Genomic DNA, 24826 nt, shown 5'->3' with positions numbered 1-24826 from the left:
GATAGCAGCAGATCCAAGTGGGGAGGGGAGAGGGCGTGAGAAGTGTACCATCCTGGCTCCCTCCCAGCTGCCTCCTGGTTTGTCAGGAGCTGAGTTCCTCTCTGCAGGCCCCTGATGGCGACACCTCTCCCAAAGCTGCAGCTATTGCATGGTCCATTCCAGGAATCTCCCCTCCCCTTATCCCTTAAGGTCTAGGATGGAAACAGCATCCCATGGGTACTTGTCGTTGTATGTGTCACCTCCCTCATTGTCCCTTAGCCTTGCCCACACCCTGCATTAGTGCTGCACAGAGTCACTGTTGGAGTGGCCCCTCAAGCCGTGACCACTGAATCTAACATTTCCAAGCTCTATGACCTTAAGCTAATATTGACAATTATTGTGTGTAGTTAGAGCCGTATGTCAACATAAAAGCAGGACATTTGCTGGAGCCTGTGTTATGGGTTTTAGCATCTTTCTTTTGGTAACTTAGTCCTCACCATGAGCCTGAGACTGTTGCACTCCTGCCTCCTCCATGTCGCAGATGAGGAAGGCAGGCATAGAGGGAGGTTGTCAGCCTGTAAGTGAGGGAGCCACTGGAACTGGAGTTGGTGCAATTCCTGAGCTCGGCTCTTACCCTGGTCATCTCTGGGAGTCACAGTGTCCCCAGCTGTTTTGGAGATTCTGAAGCGGGATACAGGGAGAGGCTCTCAAAGGAGACCTCCAACAGGAGGTGCTGGGCAAGTGAAATCGGGGCTTGAGGAGCAGCAGGGACTCTCGAGAAAGCAGGCAGTGTTCATAGAGATACAAGAGTCAGGAAAACTACGCTTTCCTGAGAAGCAAGGCAGAAGGCAGGAAGGGGCTGAGGGCAGAGTGCAGGGAAACAGGGACACCAAAGTGAAAGGAGACGGAAGGGAACTCTCAGACCGGTCAGGGAAAGAATGGGGAAGACTTCCCAAGTGCCACCTGCCTGAAAGTGAACGCTCATAAGAACATTCCACCGAGAGAAGCGGGTGTCAATCCCCTTTCATAAATGAGGAAACTCACGTTCAGAATGGCTCAGGAACTTGCCCCAAACCTCAGCCTCAAACGGCAGAGTCAAAATCCAACTCTAGGCTCATCTGACACCACAGACTCTTCAGGGAGATTGACAGCAGGAAGGGGCCTCAGAAACCAAGAAACGGGAAATTCAGTGATGTCAATGATGGCCACAGTGTATTTTAGCAGAGTCCAAGGGAAACACAGCTTGCTCACTTTGCCCACAATCACAGATAAATAATCCCTGACTCACAATGCACTTTTCCACCAAGGTGGTACTTTGCCTAGCATCTTCCGCCCGTCTGTGGTCAGGGTGTGCTCCCATCCCAGACATGACCTTATCTGTTTTCTTACCTCTGGATTTCCGCTTGTTAAACACAGACTGCCAGACGATGACCAGCATGAAGAGCAGAATGCTGAGGATCCCCACGCAGCACACAAGGACAGCATACACGTAGATATCTGAAAGGCAAGGACAGACACAGGAGTCAGCCTCCCGAGGGCCGCAGCAGGAGAAGTGCGCTGGCAAGAGAACAATCAGAATTGGAATGTTTGAAATCCCAGTGCTACAGTCATCAAGGTAGTGTGGTATTGGTGCAAAGACAGACACAGATCAATGCAACAGAACAGAGAGCCCAGAAATAGACCCACACAGGCATGCTCAGTTGATTTTTGACAAAAGTGCAAAAGTAATTCAATGGCGGAAGGACAGTTTCTTCAATCAATGGTGCTGGGTCAATGGGACTTCCACTGGCAGAAAATAAAACTAACACAAACCTCACCTTTTATTCAAAAATTAACTCAACATGAACCACAAACCCAAACATAAAATGTAAGCTAGAAGACTTTAGAAAAAACCCACAAGAAAAATCTTTGGGATCTAAGAATAGACAAAGTTCTTAGACTTGACACCAGAGGTAGCGTCTATATTAGTAAAACTTGATATACTATACTTGACTTTACCAAAATTAAAAACTTACGTTCTGTAAACAACAATATGAAGAGGATGAAAAGTCAAACAGACTGGGAGAAAATTTTTGTAAACCACATATCCAACAAAGGACTGGTATCCAGACTCTAAAGAACTTTCAAACTCAACAGCAAAAAACACACAATCCTGTTAGAAAAATGAAAAAAAAAAAAACTTACAGACATTTCACTAAAGAGAATGTACAGGTGGCAAACAATCCCATGAGAAAACGTTTGACTTCTACTGCCATTAGAGAAATGCAAAATGCAACTACAATAAAATATCCCTCGTGCCTTTCAGGGTGACTAAAATAAAAAACAGCGACACCCCCAAATGCTGGCAAGGATACAGATAAACTGGGTCACTCAGACATGGCTGGTGGGAATGTAGAGCAGCCCAGCCACTCTATAATAGAGCTTGACACTTTCTCAAAGGAGACACCTGTAACAACCATTCAACCCAGAAATTGCATTCCTTGCATTTGTCCCAGAAAAATGACAGCTTAAGCTCACATGGAAAACTGTACATGTATGTCGGGTAGCCAAAAACTGGAAACAGCCCAGATATCCTTCAGCAAGTGAATAGTTAAACAAAGTGTGGTACATCCACACCACAGCATCCTCAGCAATAAAAAGAACAAACTACTGACACACACACCAACCTGGATGAATCTCCAGAGAAGTATGCTGAGAGGAAAAAGGATCCCAAAAGGTTACATACTGTATGATTTCATCAATGTAACATTCTTGGTATGACAAAATTATAGAAATAGAGAACAGATGAGTGGTTGCCAGAAGTTAAGAAGGGGGTGGTGGTAGGAGGAAAATGGGTTTGGCTACAAGGGCCACTAATAATGACTGTATCTTGACTATATGGATGTTAATATCCTGTTTGTGATACTGTTTTACGGTTTTGCAAAATGCTATCATTGGGAGACATTAGGTAAAGGACACAAACTTGTACAAGGGATCTCTGTGTATGATTTTTTAGAAATTGATTTTTTCTTTCTTGCTCTGTGGCCCAGGCTGGAGCACAGTGGCATGATTTCGGCTCACTGCAACCTCCTCCTCCCAGGTTAAAGCAATTCTCCAGCCTCAGCCTCCTGAGTAGCTGGGGCCACAGGTCCACGCCACCACACCCAGCTAATTTTTGTATTTTCGGTAGAGACAGGGTTTCACCATGTTGGCCAGGTTGGTCTTGAACTCCTGACCTCAGGTGATCCACCCACCTCTGCCTCCCAAAGTGCTGGGATTATAGATGCCATGTCTAGCCAGAAATGGATGTTAATCTACAATAATTTCAAAATAAAAAGTTGTATAAATCTCAACAGTTAAACCATGTTCACGTACATACATCTCTTTTAGAAATAAGGTCTCACTCCATCACCCAGGGTGGAGTGCAGTGATGCACAGCTCACTGCTCACTGCAGCCTTGAACTACTGGGCTCAGGGGACCTTCCCGCCTCAGCCTCCTGAGTTGCTAAAATTACAGGCGTAAGCCTCAGTGCCCAGCTACATATACTTATATTTCTTAAACTTTAATAATCAACTTTATCACTAATCTGATCAATACAATGCCAAGCTGCTCAGAAAGTGAAAAGGGAAGCCAAAACATTATTCTAACCATCTTTGAAGAAAAATGACACAGATATTTATTTGAACTTAGCAAATGTTTGAACTTAGCAAAAATGTTTCTCTGTTGACTTAAATTTCTACAACCAACAGATATTTACTATCAATCATAGTCAGTACTTTCCTGAGTACAAGAAAGATAAAAATGCACACACACAGTCTTTCACTTCAAGAAATAGAGGACCACTTAGTAAGTGTAACAATAAGAACGTGTGTCCAATACCAGGAACACTCAGAGGGGACCCAGCCCAGCCTCAGAAGGCTGAGAGAAGCTTCCAAGAGGACTAGAGTTCTGCACTGAGTTGTATTTAAAATAACAAAAAATACAAAAAAATATAGAAAAAAAGTCATCAGCCATCCTGTCACCCTGAGATAACTACTATTAATAAATATTTGGTATACTTTATGATGAATATGCATACCTTTTAAAATTGAGATCATATACTTTCACATCTTTTTTTTCAATTTATCTCATTTTCTCAATAAACTATTTTCAAAAAGGATTCAGAATCATTTTGAAAAATATGATAAAAGTTTATCATATTAATATATCAGCAGTGATTTAACAACCTCTTACTATTGGCTACTTAAAGTGTTTCTACCTGTTCCCCATCATAAATAATTCTATGGTGAGCACTCATGAACTTAAACCTTAGTACAACTCTCACAATACGTTCTCAAGATTAAGTTCCTAGAAGTGGAATAGCTGAGTCAACAGAAAAGCACATTTGTAAAGCCCTTGGGGCATGGAGAAACAGTTAGTTAAGTGCTTAAGCTGAAAAACCAAGCCTACTGGGAGTAGTAGCAGGTGGCTGGCTCCCAGGGAGAGCCTGGAGAAGCAGGTCAGGCTTATGGTTAATGAGAGGGAAGGAGGTATGAAATGGAATCAGACATTCAGGTTCCTTTTGACTCTCCCCTCCCTGGCCTGGGCCCCAGGGAGGCCCAGCACAACCTCTGCCCCTGGAGTCCATGAGATCTTCCCGTGTTCTTAAGGCAGTCAGCATTTTTGCATAAGCTAGTTTGAATAGATTTCTGCTCTTGGCAATTTAGATGTCTGGACTAAAAATAAAATAAGTAGAAAGTGCCTTAGGGCAAGGTAGCAGGTGAAGGGTGCATCTGCACTAATATTTAAGGGAGAGGGGCAGGTGTGTGGAAGGAAGTCTCCTACAAAGGATCAGAGCTAGTCATGGATGCAGAGGAGGGCTGAGGCGAGAGTTCTGGAAGCCCAGAAGAAAGCACTGTAAGAAGGATGACTTAATAGCGTCAATTGCTGGAAAACATCCACTGGGTTTTGCCCCTAGGAAGCTACTGGGAAAGTCTTGGAGGAAAGCCCTGTCAGTAGGCCGGTGGGGGCAGAGTCAGGTTAGAGAGGTCCAGAAGCTGATGGGATGTGAGGAGCTTGAGAAAGCTCTCACATATCTAAAAATCAAAGCTGCCTTTCTAGTAAATGCCTGTGTCTCTGAGGTGTGGGCTCTGTAGATTAATAGGGTGGAGAACTCTGTGAGGGGTCAGAGTTAGGAGAGAGGCTGCAGCATCCATTTAAACAGTGTGAAACTCAGCAACAGGACTCTTGGATTCTGGACAAGACACTTCATGACGAACTCGGGGACAGAGCAAAGTTCACAGGCCAGGATTTGTCGCAGGATCCCAGGGCACAGGATGGCCACAACACAGCAAACCCACGGCCAGTCCTGCCTTTCCACACTGGTGAGCAAACTACTCCAGAACAAGATAGCAGAGCCCTTGCTGGCAGGAGAGGATGGTGAACAACACAGTCATGTTACCAGGCAGACAGAACCTCAGGCAGGTGAACACAGCATCTGCCTGGAAGGGACTATGCAAATGTGGTCCCCAGACCCAAAGGCAGGAAAACTTGCCTTTAGTCTTATTCATGGAATGGAGAGAAAAATTGTCTTACAAAAGCTTCCATGATATGGAGCACAGCAGCTGATCCACAAGCTCACCTCTTCATCTGAGCTCTTTCCTTCACTTCAGGACGGCAGGAACCCAGGAGGGACAAGGTTGCACGTGAGAACCGCGGCAGGCATCTCTCCCCAAGCGTCCCTAACAGCATGCTGCAGACATCTGGGGCCCACTCTGCCCTGGCAGGAGGTGAGGGGCTTCAAAAGGCCCAAGCTACAGTTTCAGATCACAGCTTCCTCAACATGGCTCAAAGGGGGCTCCCCACAGGCAGCCAGAGCTACAGAATCAGAAAACATCTGGCTACTTCAGAAGGCTCAGCTGGCCGCCAAACACATAGGCCTCCAGTTATGGACACCCTCCAGCGGGCACCTCCTGCCTGCGTGTGGCTCCCCACACACACAGGACCGGTCATAGCCACTCTCTGTTTTGTTCTTGAAGTTACAGAGCTATAAAAAGTGTTGCCTTGCAGGAGAAGAAAAGCTCAGAAAGACCACCTGACTTCCCCTTGATTGAGCAGCAACCAGTATGCCTATGTTGGATTTTTTTCTCCTTCTGTTACAAGCATTCCTTTTGTTGCATAAAGACAAGCACCCTGCTGTGTCCACTCAAAACATGAAAAACCCCCTCCCTGGGTGTTCTCTGCAAACAACGTTAAACTCTGAGCCATTGAAGCCAGGGTCACAAACTCCTACGACTGCAGTCGCCTTCCTGCCATGTCAGCTAATGCAAAGCCCTTCCGTACTCAGCTCCAGAGCACTGCTCTCAGGCTGGAATGCCCGCCCAGTGGTGCCAGATCTTCCAATTCATCCTTTACCTTTCTATGTAAAAATCTCTATATAAAATGTTGGCTCAAAAGTTTTAAAACTCAGACTAGGCCAAATAATGCTCGTTGAAAGGTTGAAGCCAGACCTTTCAACAGAGGCTTGAGTTTAACAAAATATCTGCAATTAATCAAATCTGGAGTTCACTTTAAAAATACCACATATGGTCGGGCATGGTGGCTCATGACTGTAATCCCAGCACTTTGGGAGGCCAAGGCAGGCAGATCACCTGGGTCGGGAGTTCGAGACCAGCCTGGTCAACATGGTGAAACAAATTAGTACAAATTTTTGTACTAAAAACACAAAAATTAGCCAGGCACATGCCTGTAATTCCAGCTACTCGGGAGGCTGAGGCAGAAGAACTGCTTGAACCCAGGAGGTGGAGGTTGCAGTGAGCCGAAATCGTGCCATTGCACTCCAGCCTGGGCAGCAACAGCAAAACTCCGTCTCAAAAAAAAAGGAAAAGAAAAAGAAAAAAAATACCACATATACCTGCACGCCCACAATAATTCTAAAAATCATGCTATATTCCCTTTCTCTGAAATCATTTACAGTTTTGTCTTTTGCCATTGAACTTCCAAAGGCATCACTGCCATTTTTAGACTCAACTGCAAGCTGCTATTCAGAAAATGCCCAGGCCTCCCTGAAGCAGATGGCAGGGCTGGCAGGCTGGAGCAGCTGCCCATGCAGAGAGAGGCCAAGACTGGGGTGCACAATGTCAGTGTGCCAGCTCCCGCCCTCCCAAACAGTCCCACCAAGCCAGGGTCAGGCAGATGGCACCTGTTGCCCAGCAACCCTGATCCCGGCAGGGGTATTCAGTGCTCCTTTGAAAAAGAGTGACCCCAGTGCCCCTCAGCAGAGTCCAGGAACCCCATTCTCCCCCTGCCTTCTGAATCAAGAAAGTCAGTTTCAGTCTTGTACATTTTCAGGGCAAATGGGAAAGTCAGGAGATGACAGTTTGAGACAGAAGGCTCTGTACTTCTATTTTTTAATCCAGCCTGTAATACCATCTTGCTCAAGGTGAAACACCTGAGTGATAGCCCCAAAGGATTTTAACTCACTCCAGAATCTCACAAAGAGGCCTGACAATCAATGCCTCTTTTGTGCAGTGGGCTCACAGCCAGGACGAACTAAGCCCCAGGAGGATGGATATCCATCCACAACCCCTACTGTAGCTCTCCCGTCCAGGAACAAAAGGGCAAAAGGCCTGGGATCATGCGCCAGGGAGTTTCAACTGTGCCTCTAACCTTGCCAAAGCTACAGCTGGGTTTAAAAAAGCAAAGCATGGAGATGCTGCTGCTGCCGAAATCATAGGAAAAGATTGCTCTGTAAACAGCTGCTCTGAGGCAGGCGCTACACATAGTGAGAATGCCAGTTCTGCTTTTGGTGAGGTCTGATTCTGTTGAGAAGAGAGCACATACTGGGCTACAGATTTCATGTAGAACGTTAGGTCGGGAGTAACCCTGATATTATATAGCTGCACATGAATTATGAGATATTGTTAATTGCACAAAGGATTTTAGAAATGCTGATTATGCTGTGGGGTATGTTGGGTCTAAATGCCACAATCTTTCCAAATATATGGTCTTGTTTTTGCACCACAGTATTTTCAAAGTATGGTCCTCAGACCACTTGCATAGGAATCACCTGTGGCCCTGAAAGTTCTCTGATCCCTTCCTAATGTTATAACCAGAACCTCAGAGGCTGGAGCCCGAAGTCCCCCTGGGAGATTCTGATGCATCTGATGATATATAGAGTCCAGCTGTCACATCCCTAGTGATCTACACTTGCCACAGCCAGGCCCTCTCCATACCCCAACCCATCACAGTGCCTGGTCACAGAGCAGATCCAGAGACATGGGGCAAAACATCAATGGGGTTGCCTCAATTTTACTAAATAGTAATGAGAAAGGTAAATCTTGCCCTTACTACTGCTTCACTCTATGAGAAGTAAAGTCATTTTCATCTTTTTGTCAATGAGTAGGCATTCTCTTAATGAGAGGCTGAGTGGGGGAAATGGGGATTATTTTACTAGGAGACAGTCATCAAATAAAGAAAAAGGCAACTACAAAAATGCAGAGAAACATCAGGAAATACAAAGAATCATTGTTGGATTCTCATGAGTGCAATCTCATAAACAAAATATTTATGACTACAAAACTAAACAACTAATCCTAGAGGCCTATGTGGGTGACACCTTATGGTTTGCAAACGATGTTCACAATAAAAGTTACATTTTCCTAAGACAGAATGTGTTTCAGTCTACTGCTTTATAACTAGGTATTGGAAGGGGTGGGCTTGAAAGCAAGTACCTTTCCTCTAAGGCTGGCCCTCCTTCTGTCAGACCATACAGTGGGTTAACAAAAGGTGACGGTGAGGCCCCGAGACATGTGCATCTCCTTAGAGCCTTTTGGCTAGATCATTCCTCATCAATAAATGCTGTGCCGTCACCAGACATAATCTTTACAAAGTTCCTGACCACCTTTGAACATTAATCAGCCTTTCACTGATCCAAGGCTCTGCTGGAGAACTCACAAAGTGTATTCTTCCATTTCTTATAATCATAATCCTCACCCACTTTATGACAATAATTTCTCTGAACTTTCCTTACTCCAAGACAGGGTTTTCCAGCCTCAGCACTCTGGATATTTGGAGGCAAAATTCTTTGTCATGGAGACTATCTTGTGCATTGTAGGATTGGCTTCATCCTTGGCCCCTATCACTGATGCCAGGAGCACCGCCAACAGCTGTGGCAACCAAAGATACAGTCAGACATTGGCAACTGTCCCCTGGAGTAGCAAAAGTCACCCACTGTTGACAACCCCTGCCCTAAGGCCCAAACCTGAATGTGCATCAGAATTGCCTGGATGTCTTGTTAAACCCCGGATTTCTTAGGCACCATCCCTAGAGCTTCTGATTCTGTAAGTTGGGGCAGGGCACAGCCATGTGCATTTGGAACAAGCTCCCAGGTGATGCATATGCTGCTGGTCTGCAATCACACTTTGGGAACTACTGTTCCAAGGCCATGGTTCTCAGCCTGGCTGCATGCTGCAATCTTCTGGTGCTTTTAACAACTTCAAAGTAAATCAGAATCTCTAGAGATGTGGTCCAGGCATTCGTGTTCTTAACATTCCATGAGCGATTCTAGCATGGGTTGAAAATTACTTGGTTAAGGATTGCAAACTGTCTCTAGAACCCCAAATTCCTTAAGCAACCTGAAATAAAATGCAGTCACAGTAGAGGTACTTATCATTTTTATATCATTTGAGGATTCCTCCCTAATACCACCTGGGAGTAGGAATTTTGGAGCAAAACAAAACAAAACAAACAAAAATTATGTGGACTGGTGCTTTAACTTCCACTCTTTCAAAACTGTGGGCTGATACTGTCAGGGATTTCCATCTTACTTTGAGTAAGTTTAGACCAAGAAAACAACTTAAAAACTAAGAAGTTAGGATCCTTTCTTGATATTCTATTTCTAAAGTGTCTAAAAGTGAGGCTGCATCTTATCATAAAGAAATATACAAGCTTTACCTTCAAAAAATGCCCAAGTCTCTTTCGTTTTCTCAAAGGATGACTCTTCAGAAGCTTTGAGGGAAATGACTGAAAGACAAAAAAGAAACAGCACAGTATGAAAAAATAATGCCACATGTACACATGGCACTTACATTTATAAAGCCATTTCTACATTTGCAAAGCCACATTTAGTTGTCAAAACTCACATGTTAGGGATGGGTGCAAGGACTTTATCTAACAGCTGGGAAACCCGGGGCACAGGAGAGGTGAAGTAAGTTGTCCATGTTTAAAAGCCAGTAAATGGCAAGCTCAGGATGCAGTTCAGTAAAAGCCCCACTTGCCCCATAGACTTGAAGAATAAGAAGTTCCCAATGGGAAACCCAAGAATTAATACATGATTTATTTTACCATTTTAGTGGGAGTCTTTCTAAAATGTAGCGTACTTGTCCCAGTATTCCTGGATAGAGAAGCCTGAAGTCATCGGATGACTCAAAGTTAGTGCTCTGAGCACCATTCTCCATGCAAGACAGTCCCACAGAGCCACAGGCATCTGATTGTGAGAACATTTTGTCTTCTTTCAGGTAATGGTAGATCACTGAATTCACGTTGCCTGCTTTCAACAGGCAGGGAAACAGAATTGAGTTACACTGTGTGAAACTTTGAACATCGCATTAAAGGAGTCTGGAGCCATGGAAAGGTTCCATGCACAGGGGTAACATCATCATAGGTAAAGATCTAGAATGATCTTTACCTATGATGTAAAATATCAGGGAATAAGATTATTGTTCAATAGAACCTTGTGAAGTTATTGAAACATTCTATACATGCACTGTCCAATACAGCAGCCACTGGACACATGTGGCTACTGAATACTTGAAACGTAGCCAGTCTTACCACATATAACTGAATTTTTACTTTTATTTAAGTTTAATTAATTTACACAGCTGCATGTGCTCAGGGGTTACCACAATGAAGAGCTCTAGACAGAGAATCTAGGACCAGAATTGAAGGGAGATAGAATCAATACAAGAGGCAAGAAATATGGCAAAGATGGCCTAGAACTTAAATTCAATTTACTGCCTCTCCCACAAACTTTTGTATTATTATTGTCATGATTTCAACTCTGAATTTTCCTTCCTTTTATCTCTCTGGGCCTTGCACTGGACATTTGCTATTGATATAACTTCCAAATCAAGAATTTTCTCTTCATCTGTGTTTAACCTTCTGTACAACCCTTCTATTAAGTTCTTAATTGCATTTATTATTTTTATTCAGTTCTATATTATTTGTTTAATTCTTTTGTAGATATCTCAGTTCTCTAATGAATTTCTCTAGCTTTTCATCTAATTCTGTAACCATATCAATCATATTATTTTAATGTTTATGCCTGATAAACTTTCATATTTGCACTTCCCATAGAGTCCTTTCTATTATCTGTTTTTGCTTTGGGTCTTGTCTGTTGGAATGCCTAATAACTTTTTTCTAACTGAATGCCAGACATTGTATATAGAAAATCATGGAGGCTCTAGATAAAATTTTGGTTCCCTGATAGGAAGTTAGAGTAGGGGGAATGGTCACTTTAATCTAATCAGGGTTTGAACTGTTGAGAGGCTTTCAGTTTTTATAGAGTCTGGTCTATTTCTAGTTTGCCCTTACTCAGGGTTCATTCGGTCCTTCAGGGTTCCCCAGTAAAAATCCTGGGGTATTTACCACAACCTCCCAATTTTGATCTCACTGTTAGAATTGCCAAAAACTAGCTCACCTCCTAAACATTCTGGTTGTCACTTTCTGCATAGCTTCTGTCAACTAGCGCTGCTTAAGTATGAGTGAGTTTCTTAGAGTTAAGAATTGCCAAAAACTCACTCACCTCCTAAACATCCTGGTTGTCAGTTTCTCCATAGCTTCTTTCAACTAGCACTGCTTAAGTAAGAGTGAGTTTCTCAGAGTTAAACATCTCCAGCAACTGGGCTCACTTTGCTGTTTTTCTCTGTGATCTAATTACCTATCTAGTCCTTCAGAGAACAATTAAGATAGCTGGATATATATGCACATATATAACTATGTAATTATATAATACAAATATATTTATGAAATGCAGATATGTGAATCAGAAAGCAGAAGTGCTAATAGATTTTATTTTCAGCTTCCCTAATTGTTCTCAGAAGGAGGGCTTTGCTCTGCTGAGAGTTTGCCTTGATCATAGAACTCCTTTGCCATCAGAACTTAAATTATTTAAAAAGTGGTGGCTATATCTTCTACCTCTGTATCCTTATCACTGGGCACATTGCCTGGTAGCTGATAGGTGCTTGGTAAAATATATGAATTATCTATTTCTTTCTGACTTCCTCCCAAAGAAAGCAACCTAGATCTCCAGGAAGGAGCTCTCAGTGAATATCTGACCTCGCATGTGATCTAAGATATATCAGACAATTTGTCCATCATGCCCAACCTCCCTGACTTGCTCAATACCCATAGTCCCTGTAATCTACTGACTGCCAGATTCCCCCTTCAAGCACTTAAAATAAGAAACAGAGTGCATGTGGTTATTGTGAGCCCTGAGATTGAAAGAGCCAGTAGATTTTGTGGGTGGTTATGTTGGAAAACAGGTGAGCAGAATGGAGCAGAGACTAGAACCCGCACAGCAGAGGAAAGATGAGAGACCAAAGGCTCAATGGCACTCTAGGCCCCACAAGGCCTGGCATATGGTGTTTACTCTCCTTGCATTCCATGAGCTCTGCATCCTTAGACTGTGCCTGCTTCTCTCCTGAAAAAGCTTGGCTGGGTTTCCATGGCTTCAGCTAATCAAGCCTAGATAAGGATAAGAAGGTCCTGATGAAGACAATATGGAGATGAACAATACACATATATCTCCAAGGAGCTTGGTTTCCAGGAGACCAAGGATGCCCATCATGGCCTGGACCCTTACCATCACACATGTGGTCCACGGGCCAGCAATGTCAGTGTCACCCGGGAGCTCCTCAGAAATGCAGAATGCCAGGCCCCATGCCGGATCTACTGAATCAGAATCTGTTTTTAAGCCCAGATCCCCTGGATGAAACGTATGCCTTTTAAAATTTGGCACACACATGCTCACAGGGTTGAAAGACTCAGTTGCCACTTGCTAGTTGTATGTCCTTGGATAAGTCACTTAATTTTCCTGTGCCTTATTTTACCCATTTGTAAAATGGGGATGATGAGAAATGCCCATGTCAGAGTAGATGCAGGGGATAAAGGGGTTCATGTGTGTGAAGTGCTGAGAACAGTGCCTGAGACCTAGTGAACCCATATCCACAAGGACACTAGCTGTCTAAGTACAGGGACTTTCACCTGTTTTATTCACTGCTCTAACCTCCACCCCTCCCCCCAACCTCAGAATGGTCCTTTGTTGTCAGTCCTTTGCCTCAGGGGGTGACTCTTCAATTGTCCAAGTGGCCAACAAGAAAGTGTTCCCTGTTCTTGCGTCTAAATCTCTACAGCTTGAATGAGCTGCTGCCATTCTAACCAACAGGTGCCTTCAGGTCATTTATTATGCACCTTTCAGGGTCAGAAATTGTGGGTCCTTGATTTAATCCAATTACAGTTCCCTTTCCCTTATTTAGGATAGAAAGCAACAAGCTCTCCCTAATCTATTTATGGACACATGTGTTGAAACAGCTAACAAACTGGGATTCTAAACTAACCCTATGCAGGGAATCACTGGATGCTCCTCATTCCCTGGCAGTGCAGATATTTTCACAGGACCGTGCAGCAACTTTGGCATCTGATGATTAGCAGCACCAGTCCTAATCTTACTTGTTCCTACAAGAAAGAAAAATTTTTACACGGACCCTGCCAGAGCTTCGGGAATTTTCCCAAGGTTCTCCCATAAGTATCTTGTTGCAGCTGCTAATCCTATGCTATCTCAAAGTGAATATGATACATTGTCAAGCCAGGGGTCTGAGTCCACAGACTATAAGGAAACAAAGCTGTGAGATGCAGCCAGGCCAACAGCAAGGGCTGTGCAGTGGACAATCAGCAGGTCTCCTGACTCCACAAACACGCTGCCCTCCTCAGCACAGCTGTGAGCAGCTAATATAAATTCACCTTGGTCAACCTTCAAGTGCAGAGTGGAAGAGGCCCCAGTAGGGTAGACGGGCTTGAAGAGGATGGAATGCTTTGAGAAAAAAATTTGCAAGACTAAGGAACAAGTGGCAAATGTTCCAACCATAGATTACTAATGTTGCTCAAAGACTTGTGGAAGTAAAAATGCAAATCTCTTGATGGAACAGCATTTTTGTAACAGTTTCCAATGAGTTCAGCAATCAGAAGGCTGGAGCCTTAAGCAAGAGTCAATCAATCTATCCCATTCTGCCGTACTGGGCTCACCTTGGGATCCAGCTGGACTCCCAGACAATTGGAAAGAAAATGACAACAGCCTCTTGTACCAATTTGCTGACTCTTCCTACATACCAGCTCAGAGGAATGGAGGTCCTGCTCTCCTGACAGTTGCTTGTGGTTAAAGGAGTGCCCAGCCTAATCCCCCAAAGAGGAAAGCAAGCGCATGACAGTCAGCTGGTGAACGAGCCAGTGGTCCTACAGGGTCCTGATGGTGGACTCTGCTGTTCTGTGCTCAGGTTTTCATGATGGGGAGGAGAAATGGAACTTCCATCCCTTCCCAGGAAGGAGCAGGACTGGAATGATGTTGCCTCTCTCTGCCCTCTCGTCTGCATTCACCACCTCCCTCACCCCTGGTGGGAAAGGAAAAGCTCCTGATCCAGGAGCTTCTGACCATAGTTCCTCTCTGGGTGAGAGAAACATGGTAAAGAACTTCCAAGTAGCATCTGTCCTACCCTGTGCTCTGAGACTGGTCTCCCAGCAAATAGCTGACATGGGGGCAAATGATGTGGGGCCCCTTGGGACAGTCGCATCACCCCAGTTGCTAGGAGTGACACCAGCCCTGCCTTTCACAGAACCCTGCCTATGACCACTCCTGCGCACACTCCTCTCCCATCCATCCTGTGTCCAGGAAGACCATGACGGGGGCAGTGCAAGGACCACAGTGTGCAGGCCTCTAGTCCCCATGCTGGGGTGGGGGGTGGGGAGAGGGGAACAGGCAGGAAAACTGTCCAGGGAAGCAGAAGGAACCCCTCAGTGCCAAGCCACCTATCTCAGTCCAGCTGTATTAGAGCTAAAGTGGGTTTTTATGTCTGTCTGATGGTTCAGGTCTCACAGTGGAGGGAGGTGTGATGCGTGCTCAGAAGCTAAATTGTCAGCTGACCTACTGACTGCTTTGTCATTGCCTTGGGACCCTAGCACCCAATGGGCAGAGCCCATGAGAGTTTCCGGGGAGGCAGTGGCCCAGATGACAGAGCTACGGGCCACTCGAGGGCCTCCCCAGGAGCGCAGAATAGGATGAAATCTAATAAGGGACAAGTTGTGAAATCCATCGTGTCACTGCCCCTCTGTTGAAGATAGTGGCCACAGGATCAAACAGTCTGGAAGAACGTAGCCCAGAGGTACTGAGACAAACCAATTCTATCAGTCACATGTCTAGAGGAAGCAGACTGGAAAGAAAGAGCCTCAGTCAAGTCCCCTTTGATGGGACCTGGGGGGAAACCATCACTCAGAGAGGTGTGAAAACCGAGAGCCCTAATTCCTGGCTTGGAAAGAACGCCCTGCCAACTTCCCTGGGGAGGGCATGTTTCACAGGTGAGTTCACACCAAGACCGTGTGACAATGCCCTCTGGGTGCCAAGGGGCCTCTGGTTCTTTTGGGGTCCCCCATTCACTGAGGATGCTGACATGCTTTGTCTAGACTGACCTCACTCACCCACGAAAGCGATGGCCAAAAATTCCAAGAGGTCCTGGGAAGGCTCCATGTCTCCTGAAATTCTCTCCCACTGGTGCCTCTAATTCCTTTAACAAAGAATCTTACAATTGACAAAGCTTAAATTGCAACTCTAGGCTATATCCAAAGCCAGGTGCACATTTCTGAGACGGAAAGCCTTCCAGAATGCAGGATTCGATTGAGAGGAAAGTGGTGGGGCCCTGGCGGGCCAAGGGGAAGAAGGAGGCAGCAGGGAGCAGGAGCCAGGGTACAGGGAAGGCGGGCAGCTGGGCTCAGGAGACGTGCCTTCCCTTTCCGTGCCCACACTGGCCAGGCCAGCTGAAGCCTTCTCCCTGACTCTACAGATCTTGATCTTAGCAGTTGCTGCCTTCATTAGTGCCCTAAAGCCATAGTTTTAAACTTTACTGAGCAGAAGAATCAACTGGGCTCTTGTTAAAATGAAGACTCCCAGGCATTGCCCCTGAGTTTCTGGGAGGGTTTGGGACTCTGCCTGACGAGAAAGTTCACCTCTCAGGAAATTCTGAGGCTCCAGGCCAGAGGACCCTACTTGGAGAGTCTCTGTCATGTGCACTCCTAGAAGAAAGATGGGAAGTGAGTACAAGGAGATGTGGGAGAGGAGATTCCTGCTGTGAGAAACCAGGCCCTGGGCCTCAGTGTCCCGTCCAATCCAGGAGAGGGTCTAGAACTCTAAACTAAACCAATGCCTCTTCTATTTAATCCAGGGAAAACAAGAGCAATAAGGATAAGGAGTGACCCTGCCACAGAAGTGTTATCTACTAAGTGATACCGGAGTGCTGGGAAGGGAAGAGTGTGGTACCTTTGAATAACATGGAAAGGGGAAAGGAGCATGCTGGGTAGAGGAGGGCGTGATCCCTGGCTAGGGCTGCACCCCTACGGACCTAGGTGCGGACAGGCATTTCCTGCCCAAATGTTACATTTCCCACGACCACTGTGGTCTGCCACGCCCCAATCCTGGGCCTATAAAACCTGAGACCCTAGCAAGGCAGAGACAGATGCGGCCAGACATCGAGAGGAGCACATCACCGGAAGAAGACATAAGCAGCTTGGTTGTCCAGAGAACATGAAGCAGAGCATACCGGCAGAAGAGCACACAGACAGGCATCACATGCAGGCAGGTCATCAACCAGTGGGACGAGGCACCAGGCAGAGTTTGGCCGAGGCAGTCAGAAGAGAGCTGGGGTCACAGAGCAGCCCAACTCCAGGGGAAAACCGTCTCCCTTATACCTCCCCAATCAGCTGGGAGCTACTTGCACTCAATAAAACTGCACTTATTCTCCAAGCTCACATGTGATCTGATTCTTCCAGTACACCAAGGCAAGAACCTGGGATACAGAAAGCCCTCTGTCCTTGACACAAAGTGGAGGGTCTAATTGAGCTACAAGCCACCTATAGTCAGCAAAGTAAGAGAGCGCACCATAACACATGCCTACTGGGGCTTCAGGAGCTATAAACATTCACCCCCGGACACTGCCAGTGGGGTCGGAGCCCCACAGCTCCTGCCCATCTGTATGCGCCCCTAAGAGTTTGAGCAGCGGGGCACCCAAGAAGCCAGCCACACCCCTATCACATGCACTGCTAGGGGATAAGGGAACTATTCCCATTTCAAAAGGACCCTGAAAGAGCACCTTTAAATAGCATGTCTCAATGTGGAAAATGATGTGCACAACAGAGCTTTCAAGAAACAATGATTTTGAAAAGAACAGAACATGTGTAAGGATGGATGTGTCTTCCCAAGGGGTCACCTGCCTGTCTTGGAAACTGGAGACAATTTGAATTGAAGCTTTCCTCCAGTGGTGATCTGTTTCACACCCTTCCTCTATGGAATGTGTGGCTTTAAAATCCATCACTGTGTACCACAGCATGACTTATTCTACCTTGTTCATTATCTGTGTCTGTTTTCTTCACTTTCTAGAATCCTCCTTGGCCCATAGTTCAAGTCATAGTTACTCTTAATGAATGAATGAAAAGAATGTTATGTAGTGGGGTAAGGCCACCTTACCAGGACTATGACATCGTTACTTTCCGGAAGGCTAGGAGAGGAGCCAGGGTCAGGGGGTCCTACGCTGTCCAGCAACAGTCCTTCCCCTGGAGCCTCAGAAGCAGTGGGGATGCACCAGCACACCTGGCTGCAGAGGCTAACTTCTCCATAAAGTTCTGGCCTTGGAGCTGCAGGCTTTGTGTCTGTCATGATTTATTTTATGGGCTCTGGGAGTTTAGTTTCCTACAGGATGGAAGCAGAAAGTCTGAAGATGATTCCTAACCAGAAGGTGATTCTTCTTAAACAGAAGATGATTATTAAGTTCCCTCAAGTTGAAAGGAAGTGGCAGAAGTTTAGGAGCCTGATCCCTGGCAAGTAGGCCTTGCTAATTTGCACCAGGAGAGAGCAAGCACCACCCCACCCCAGTTCCCTCAGGCAGCATTTTACACAGGTTGATAGGACAGGAAAATGTAAAGGGGCTGGAAGAGGATGGTGATGTGAAGTATGCAGAAGAAAAGATTCTTAAGTAAAACAAAGATGAGCCAACACTTTTGTCCCAAATTCAAATGCAGTGTATTCAGTTCATACTCCCTTCTTATTCAACGATGGATGGGATGGCTCCCAAGGAAACAGCTCTTAGAATATAGCTGTGTCCTTACTGTTTATAACTGGAGCAACATTCTCGGGGTTGGGGGGGCAGGGGGCGTGCAACTGCAGCCCCAGAGAGACACAGAGACCTTCTCTGTTCCTGCTCTCAGGCACTGGCCTATTGCTTCCTTTCTCCCTTACCTCTCCAAGATTTAGGTCAAAGGCAGTCTCCCCTGGGGCTCGAATAAAGCCATATATGTCAGTAGGACCTCTGAGTGACCTACAGGCAGCAGCTGATGAGAAACAACGAAGTTCCAGCGTTGTCTAGTGGATGCCGCCCTTTCCTAACGCATTCAGTCCAAGACAAATTCCAGCAAACCAAGCAACAGGGCAAACAAAAAAAATGAAATAGACTTCCCATGGGAAGGCGGTTGGAAAAGGAGTCCACATCCTGAAAGTGAAGGAGCTACAGAGCACAAAGGCCATCTTTATGTCCCCAGTGAGAAGCTAGGAAATACTGAAACCTAGGGCTTGGTCACTGGTCCTCTACACACACAAGTCCAGGATAGGGCTATATATGCACTTGCTACTACTTCCCATTCCTAGTTGCCATTTTCATTGGTACCAGAGTTTGGATCACTCATTCACTCCTCCATCTAAAAAGCCATCATTGGGCCCCTTCTGTGTACATGCACCACGTAACATGTGAGGGTGCACTTCAGAAGACTCTGGCAGGGTCCCTGGTACCAAGTTCCCTGACCGGGTCCATCCTTCCAACCATTCCTCTTGTTGCTGCCAACCCCTGACCCCCAACAACTGCAAACATATATCTAAGTTCATTGAGTTACTTTTGCATGCCTCTCTGGCCTCTTGCAACACTTTTGAGCAGGCTGTCCTCTCTACTGAAACAGCACAGCCATGGCTGTCTGCTGAAGCTCTCCTGTGCCCCAAGCGAAGTCCCACATCCTCTATGTGACCTTCTCCTATGGCCCAACAATGTGTCCTCATCTCCCTTACTCCTATGTCAGCTTCACCCCCTCATCTGGCCCTTTCACACTCTTCCTGCTTGCTACCTCCATAATGTTTATTAAATCTATAACCATATCTATACCATGGCTTCTCCCCTACATTTTGAGTCTGGGGCCCCAGGAGGGCAGGCATCAAACATCTCCATCTGTACCTCTCTTTGGGCAAGGCACAGTGATGACAGGCTCATAAACTGGGGCTTCCTGAATGTTTGTGAGATTAAATGTTTAATCTAGACTCTTCCAAGACCATGGCAGTTGGAATGAGGGTAGGTATGATGAAGAATTGTTTAAAGTGGTGTTTAAATTACACTCTAGTTGTCAATTTGATCCCTTTGAGTGTCTGGACCTGTTGACACTTTAAACACCATGATGTGTGCTTGCTTAATTAAGCAGAAGCCCTAAATGTTTAGTAAATCTCATTCCTAATTATCTGTTCCGTGTCTCCAGAGAAAAAGGAATTATTTCGTTAATTTCTTCCACTAAAACTTGAAGTATCAGTTCCCTGTGGTAGTAACTTCAGATCTAATCACTAAATTTCCTCTCACATTTTGGGGTTAAACAGTCAGATGAGAAATCATATTATAATTTCATCTTTGCCCCCAGATACTTTTAGGGTGACAGAGTTTTTTCCATTTGCTTTGTCCACTCTCCATATTTAAACCTTACTTACATAATCTTAAGTGAAATAACAATTTGGCTTGTTAAAATACACTATTTGGGTTTAGAGTGAATTATAATTAAACTTCAGGAGATATCCCTTGCAAACTGCTTCTATTATTAGCATTTCCACTGCTGATAAAGACCACTCGATCTAAAAGCAGGAAGATTTATTTTGGCTCAGAATGTTAGACTGCTTCTGAATCTTTGGGTTGTAGGATTGGGTTGAAAAGCCATTGAAGACCGTGTGTGTGTGTGTGTGTGTGCGTGTGTGTGTGTGTGTGTGTGTATGTGTGTGTTGAGACGGAGTTTTGCTCTTGTTGCCCAGGCTGGAGTGCAATGGCACAATCTCGGCTCACTGCAACCTCCGCCTCCCAGGTCCAAGTGATTCTCCTGCCTCAGCCTCCTGAGTAGCTGGGATTACAGGCACCTGCCACCATGCCCGGCTAATATTTATATTTTTAGTAGAGACAGGGTTTCACCGTGTTAGCCAGGCTGGTCTTGAACTCCTGACCTCATGATCCACCTGCCTCAGCCTCCCAAAGTGCTGGGATTACAGGCATGAGCCACAGCGCCCGGCTAAAGATCATGTTTTTTGAGGACTTAGGGATCAAAGCTGTGGCCTCTCTAAGAGCAGGAACCTCAAACGAATGACTACATCACTCCTGTGAACAACAGCAGCACACACTCCCTGGGGTGAAGGCCCATGAAGTGTACTCAGGCTATGGCCCTGCAAACCTGTCTCAACGCTTTCCACAGGAACCTTAGGACACGTGGCACTCGGGGCTACAGCTGGGGCCCATCTTTCACCAGGAGCCCCTTGGACACTTATGGTTCATCTTGGAATCTCTCCAGGCAGCACCTGAAGAAGGAAGCAAGCTTAAGGGTTCGCCCTGCCCCAGGCCCACCGGGGGCCTCCTCCTGCTAAGCAAGTCTACAGAATCTGTGCTTACAGAGGGACCAAGCCAGATCTGTCCCCAACGGAGAAACATCTAGAGGTGATGGGATGTCAAGCACAATGGAGGAGACACAAAGGTCGAGAGACTCCCAAAGCTTGGGGAGTAAAGGAAGGTTAAAAAAAAAAAGGACAGAAAACAAACTGCAACGTCTTAGACTTGGGGGCAAAGGGTCAAGGGTGAGTAGAGGGGCAATCAGGCCCTCGACCTGCCAGAAACAGGAAGACAGCAGCTGAAGTTATCAAGGGCAGGCCTGAGACTCAGCACATGGCCCGGTAGCACTGAGCATGCAGGGCGGACATGGGCAGACACAGCCTGTGCAACACAGGGCAAAGCAAAGTGCTTTTCTTCAGGAAGTATCATTATTTGAAAAGATATTTACCATAACCAGCTATATATTATTTTTCACTTATATGAGACATTTTGGCCCCCTAAAATATGAAATCATCACCTCATTTCAAAAGTGTCCTTGGAGTTTACCCTAAAGAGGACAAGAACAAGCTGTCTGCATCTCAATACTTACCTAAAATTGTGACTCAACTACTTCAGCAAAACTGTTAACTGGTCTTTGTTTGTTTGCGTGGGTTCTTGTTTTTGTTTTGTTCTCTGGCCTAAGGGCATAGAGAAACAAGAGCATTTGGGAATCCCAACACTAGGCTATGATGCCTGCCAGGTATGAAACAAGTTCCAATTCAGTATGCCCTGGACACTCTCAATGTAAATAAGCCACACCTTGGAGAGAGGGAGACATGGCTGAGCAGTGCACCTTCCTGTTGAAATCACCCCAACCCCCTGCTCATGCTCCCTCAATTCTCATCCCATTTTCCTTGTGCCACCTCCTTCAGCCTTACATGCCCCCACAGTGCTAGGCACACAGCCCTCAGGCCTTGTTCTTCCTCACCAGCCTTGGGGCTGGGCAGGGCATTATTATGCACTCCACTTCATCACATCTCACCTGCAGTGAAGCTACACCTGCATCTGGCCTGCTCGTGATGAATGAGTGAAAGCTGCTACACATATTTACTGAGTTAGACCCCTCGGTGTCATCCCAAAGCTCGCTCCATCATTCACATCCAGTTAGTCAGTAAAGACTTCACATCTGACCTCTCAATGTCTCCCCATTCCTACTGCCAGAGTTAGTCCTCCATCATTTCAAGCTCATGCAACCACAAAAGACCCCACTTCCTCCTTCTCCTCTAATCTGATTCCCCCCAGATTCATGCCCCAGGGAGCCAACATTCAAGAGGCTTGGAATGCTTTGTAAGCTTCCAGGCCTAATGCAGAGTCCCCAAAGCCCTGGCATGAGCTGCAGTGCCTGTCCCCCTGGATGTCCTTGCCGCCGCCACATAAACCACGAAGGTCATCTCCAACATTGCCCTCTCCCTCAGCTCTTCAGGGACCCTCCAGTGTGTTCCCACAGTGCCCTGTCCCCTGCACTCACACTGCAAAACCCCATGTGTTTGTGTGTCTGCCACCCCTATAGATGGATCCACCCATGTGTTTCTGGATCTCCATTATTCCAACAGCCTGGCACGCAGTAGGTGTTTGATAACACGCACACTGAGTGAAGGGATAAATGAATCCACCTAGCGCTGCTGGACATCATCAATACTATTTTCTGATGGTATTTCTTCACTAAGCCGAGCAAAGCTTCCTCGATAAGAATGGATCCTGTCTCTGAAGGGGGTTGCTCACTTCCTCATCACATTTGCTTCTCTTCTCTAGCTTAAATCTGTCTGTCTGGAAATGAGCTTCCCAAAGCTGACTGTGTAGGGTCTCACGAGTGTAGTACCTACGACACAATTGCCTGCTTCTCAGGGGCTCCAGGTCGATTTGTACGTGGATGGAAACAATACCAGCTGTTGAGATGCAGTCTCATGTTGCAAATGCACGGCTGATTTGCTGCTGTTACCACTCCGAATCCTTTCACAGAGAGAGCCTCCCTGCAGCCCCACCCCCACCCTGCCCCCCAGCCTGTGCCTATCCAGCAATGCTTGAGATTTGTTTTCCCCACATGTATTGCTGTGCCATTTTTCAAATTGAATTTCATTTTGTTATTTCCTGCCTATATTTCTTACCGCTCTGGAATCATTTTTATTATGTGTTATTTCTCGCTGACGTTAAGAACATTTCCCAATTTTGCATTTTCTATAAAGTTCATTAGGGTGATGTGGGCTTCTTTTTCAATGTCATTGATAAAACAATCAAAGGAAATCAAACCTAACATTGACCCTCATGATTTCCACTAGAAACCTTTTCAGGGGTTTCCGATGCCATGTGTCACTTAGGACTTTCGAATCCATTTTCTCTCTAAGCTGGATTTCTCACCCAGTGAAATCGTCACATGGCACAGGCAATTGAAGAAACTGCATCTTTTTCTTTGCCTTTCCTTTTACCATTGGGTAATAAAAACGACATCAACAAGTTCATCTGGCATGAGATTCTGTGAAAAAGCCAGGCATGGCTCCACTGTTCTCCAGAGATTCTGTCCCTTTCATTCTTCATTTCTGTTGTATGATTTTGTGCCCCATGACGACACCAACAACCTTGGTGCACCCAGGAGCACCACCCTCAGATCGTCCACATACCTGGTTTGCAGATAAACCCCAATTTAATACTTCCCGGAGCTTTAAAATCCCCAATTCTCTACCATATTTTAACAATTTGCACAACAAAACATAAAAGCTGCTTATGCCCTGCTCAAAATTAATACAGTATGTACGTCTTAGCCAAACACTTTCAGAAGTTCCTCCAGGAGTTCATTTATTCGTGTACATTTTTTCAAACAATTTGTACCTATTTTTTTTTATCACCATACATGAATACTCGAGGACATACCCAGATTTTGGGTGAAATGAAACATACAGCAAAGTAAAGCAGAGACCACTGCAGATATTAGGGTCGGCTGCTTATTTGGATTGATCTTGGTTTTTTTCCTTCTGATTTTTATTTTGCATGATATTCATAAAGCATTTTGCAAGCACGCGACTCACAGGCTGACTTCATAAGGGGCAACCATTTTAGGGGTGCAGCATGAATGTCACAGGCTCCAGGTTGTAGGCAATCCCCCAGCACTTCTGTGCCTACACCCCTTTCTTTCCCACTCAAAGAAGTAACTCACAGTCCAAGTGATATGGACTGGTGTTGTGATCACAGACTTAACTCCACTGTAATATGGATAAACAATTTCAACCCCCAAACTGAGAGATTTTAATCAGTGTTCATGACAGTATGGCTGTAGCACCCCAGTAATATCCACAGGTTTACTCTATTCAACATCCCCACAGGTGAGTGTTCCCAGTAATGACCTTCTGCAGCCCCCTCACCACATTCCCATCCCTTCCCTCCTCAGAGAAGAACCCCCTCACCTTTCTTAAGTGATGACCATTCACAGGTTAGAAAAAAAACTCCAGTTAAGGAAAAGCAAGAAACCTGGAAAATAGAAAAGGAGTCACATGGCTAGGGGCATGCAAGTGTTTTGCTAAAAAAAAAAAAAAGAGAGAGAGAGAGAGACAAATAAGTTCTAAAAGCTATAGGTTAGTGGACTTTTCATCTGTCTCTGACAGGTTTCTGGGATGGATTTTTAAATGAGGGTTTTAAGAAATTAAAAAAGAAGGCCAGGCGTGGTGGCTCATGCCTGTAATCCCAACACTTTGGGAGGCCAAGGCAGGCGGATGATCTGGGGTCAGGAGTTCGAGACCAGCCTGGCCAACATGGCGAAACCCCGTCTCTACTAAAAATACAAAAATTAGCTGGGTGTGATGGCTGGTGCCTGTAATCACAGCTACTCAGGAGGCTGAGACAGGAGAATCGCTTGAACCCAGGAGGAGGAGGTTGCAGTGAGCCAAGATCGTGCCACTGCACTCCAGTCTGGGAGACAGAGCCAGACTCCATCAAA

The 24826-nt window shown here is 45.6% G+C and overlaps 1 protein-coding gene across 2 annotated transcripts in view; it reads right to left on the bottom strand.

Moving 5' to 3' along the window:
• Positions 1-24826, bottom strand: part of VSTM4 (V-set and transmembrane domain containing 4) — a 101441-nt gene that overhangs the window by 61142 nt on the left and 15473 nt on the right. For both annotated transcript variants that reach the window (XM_077945299.1, NM_001194390.2), the window contains 2 exon segments: positions 9893-9961; positions 1369-1476 (listed from right to left, as the gene is read on the bottom strand). In XM_077945299.1, the coding sequence (XP_077801425.1) occupies positions 1369-1476; positions 9893-9961 (177 nt within the window).

This window comes from Macaca mulatta, chromosome 9 (genome assembly GCF_049350105.2).
Source record: "Macaca mulatta isolate MMU2019108-1 chromosome 9, T2T-MMU8v2.0, whole genome shotgun sequence".
NCBI lineage: Eukaryota > Metazoa > Chordata > Mammalia > Primates > Cercopithecidae > Macaca > Macaca mulatta.
The sequence above is the reverse complement of the archived record's forward strand: the minus strand, read 5'-3'. Positions and strand labels throughout refer to the sequence as shown.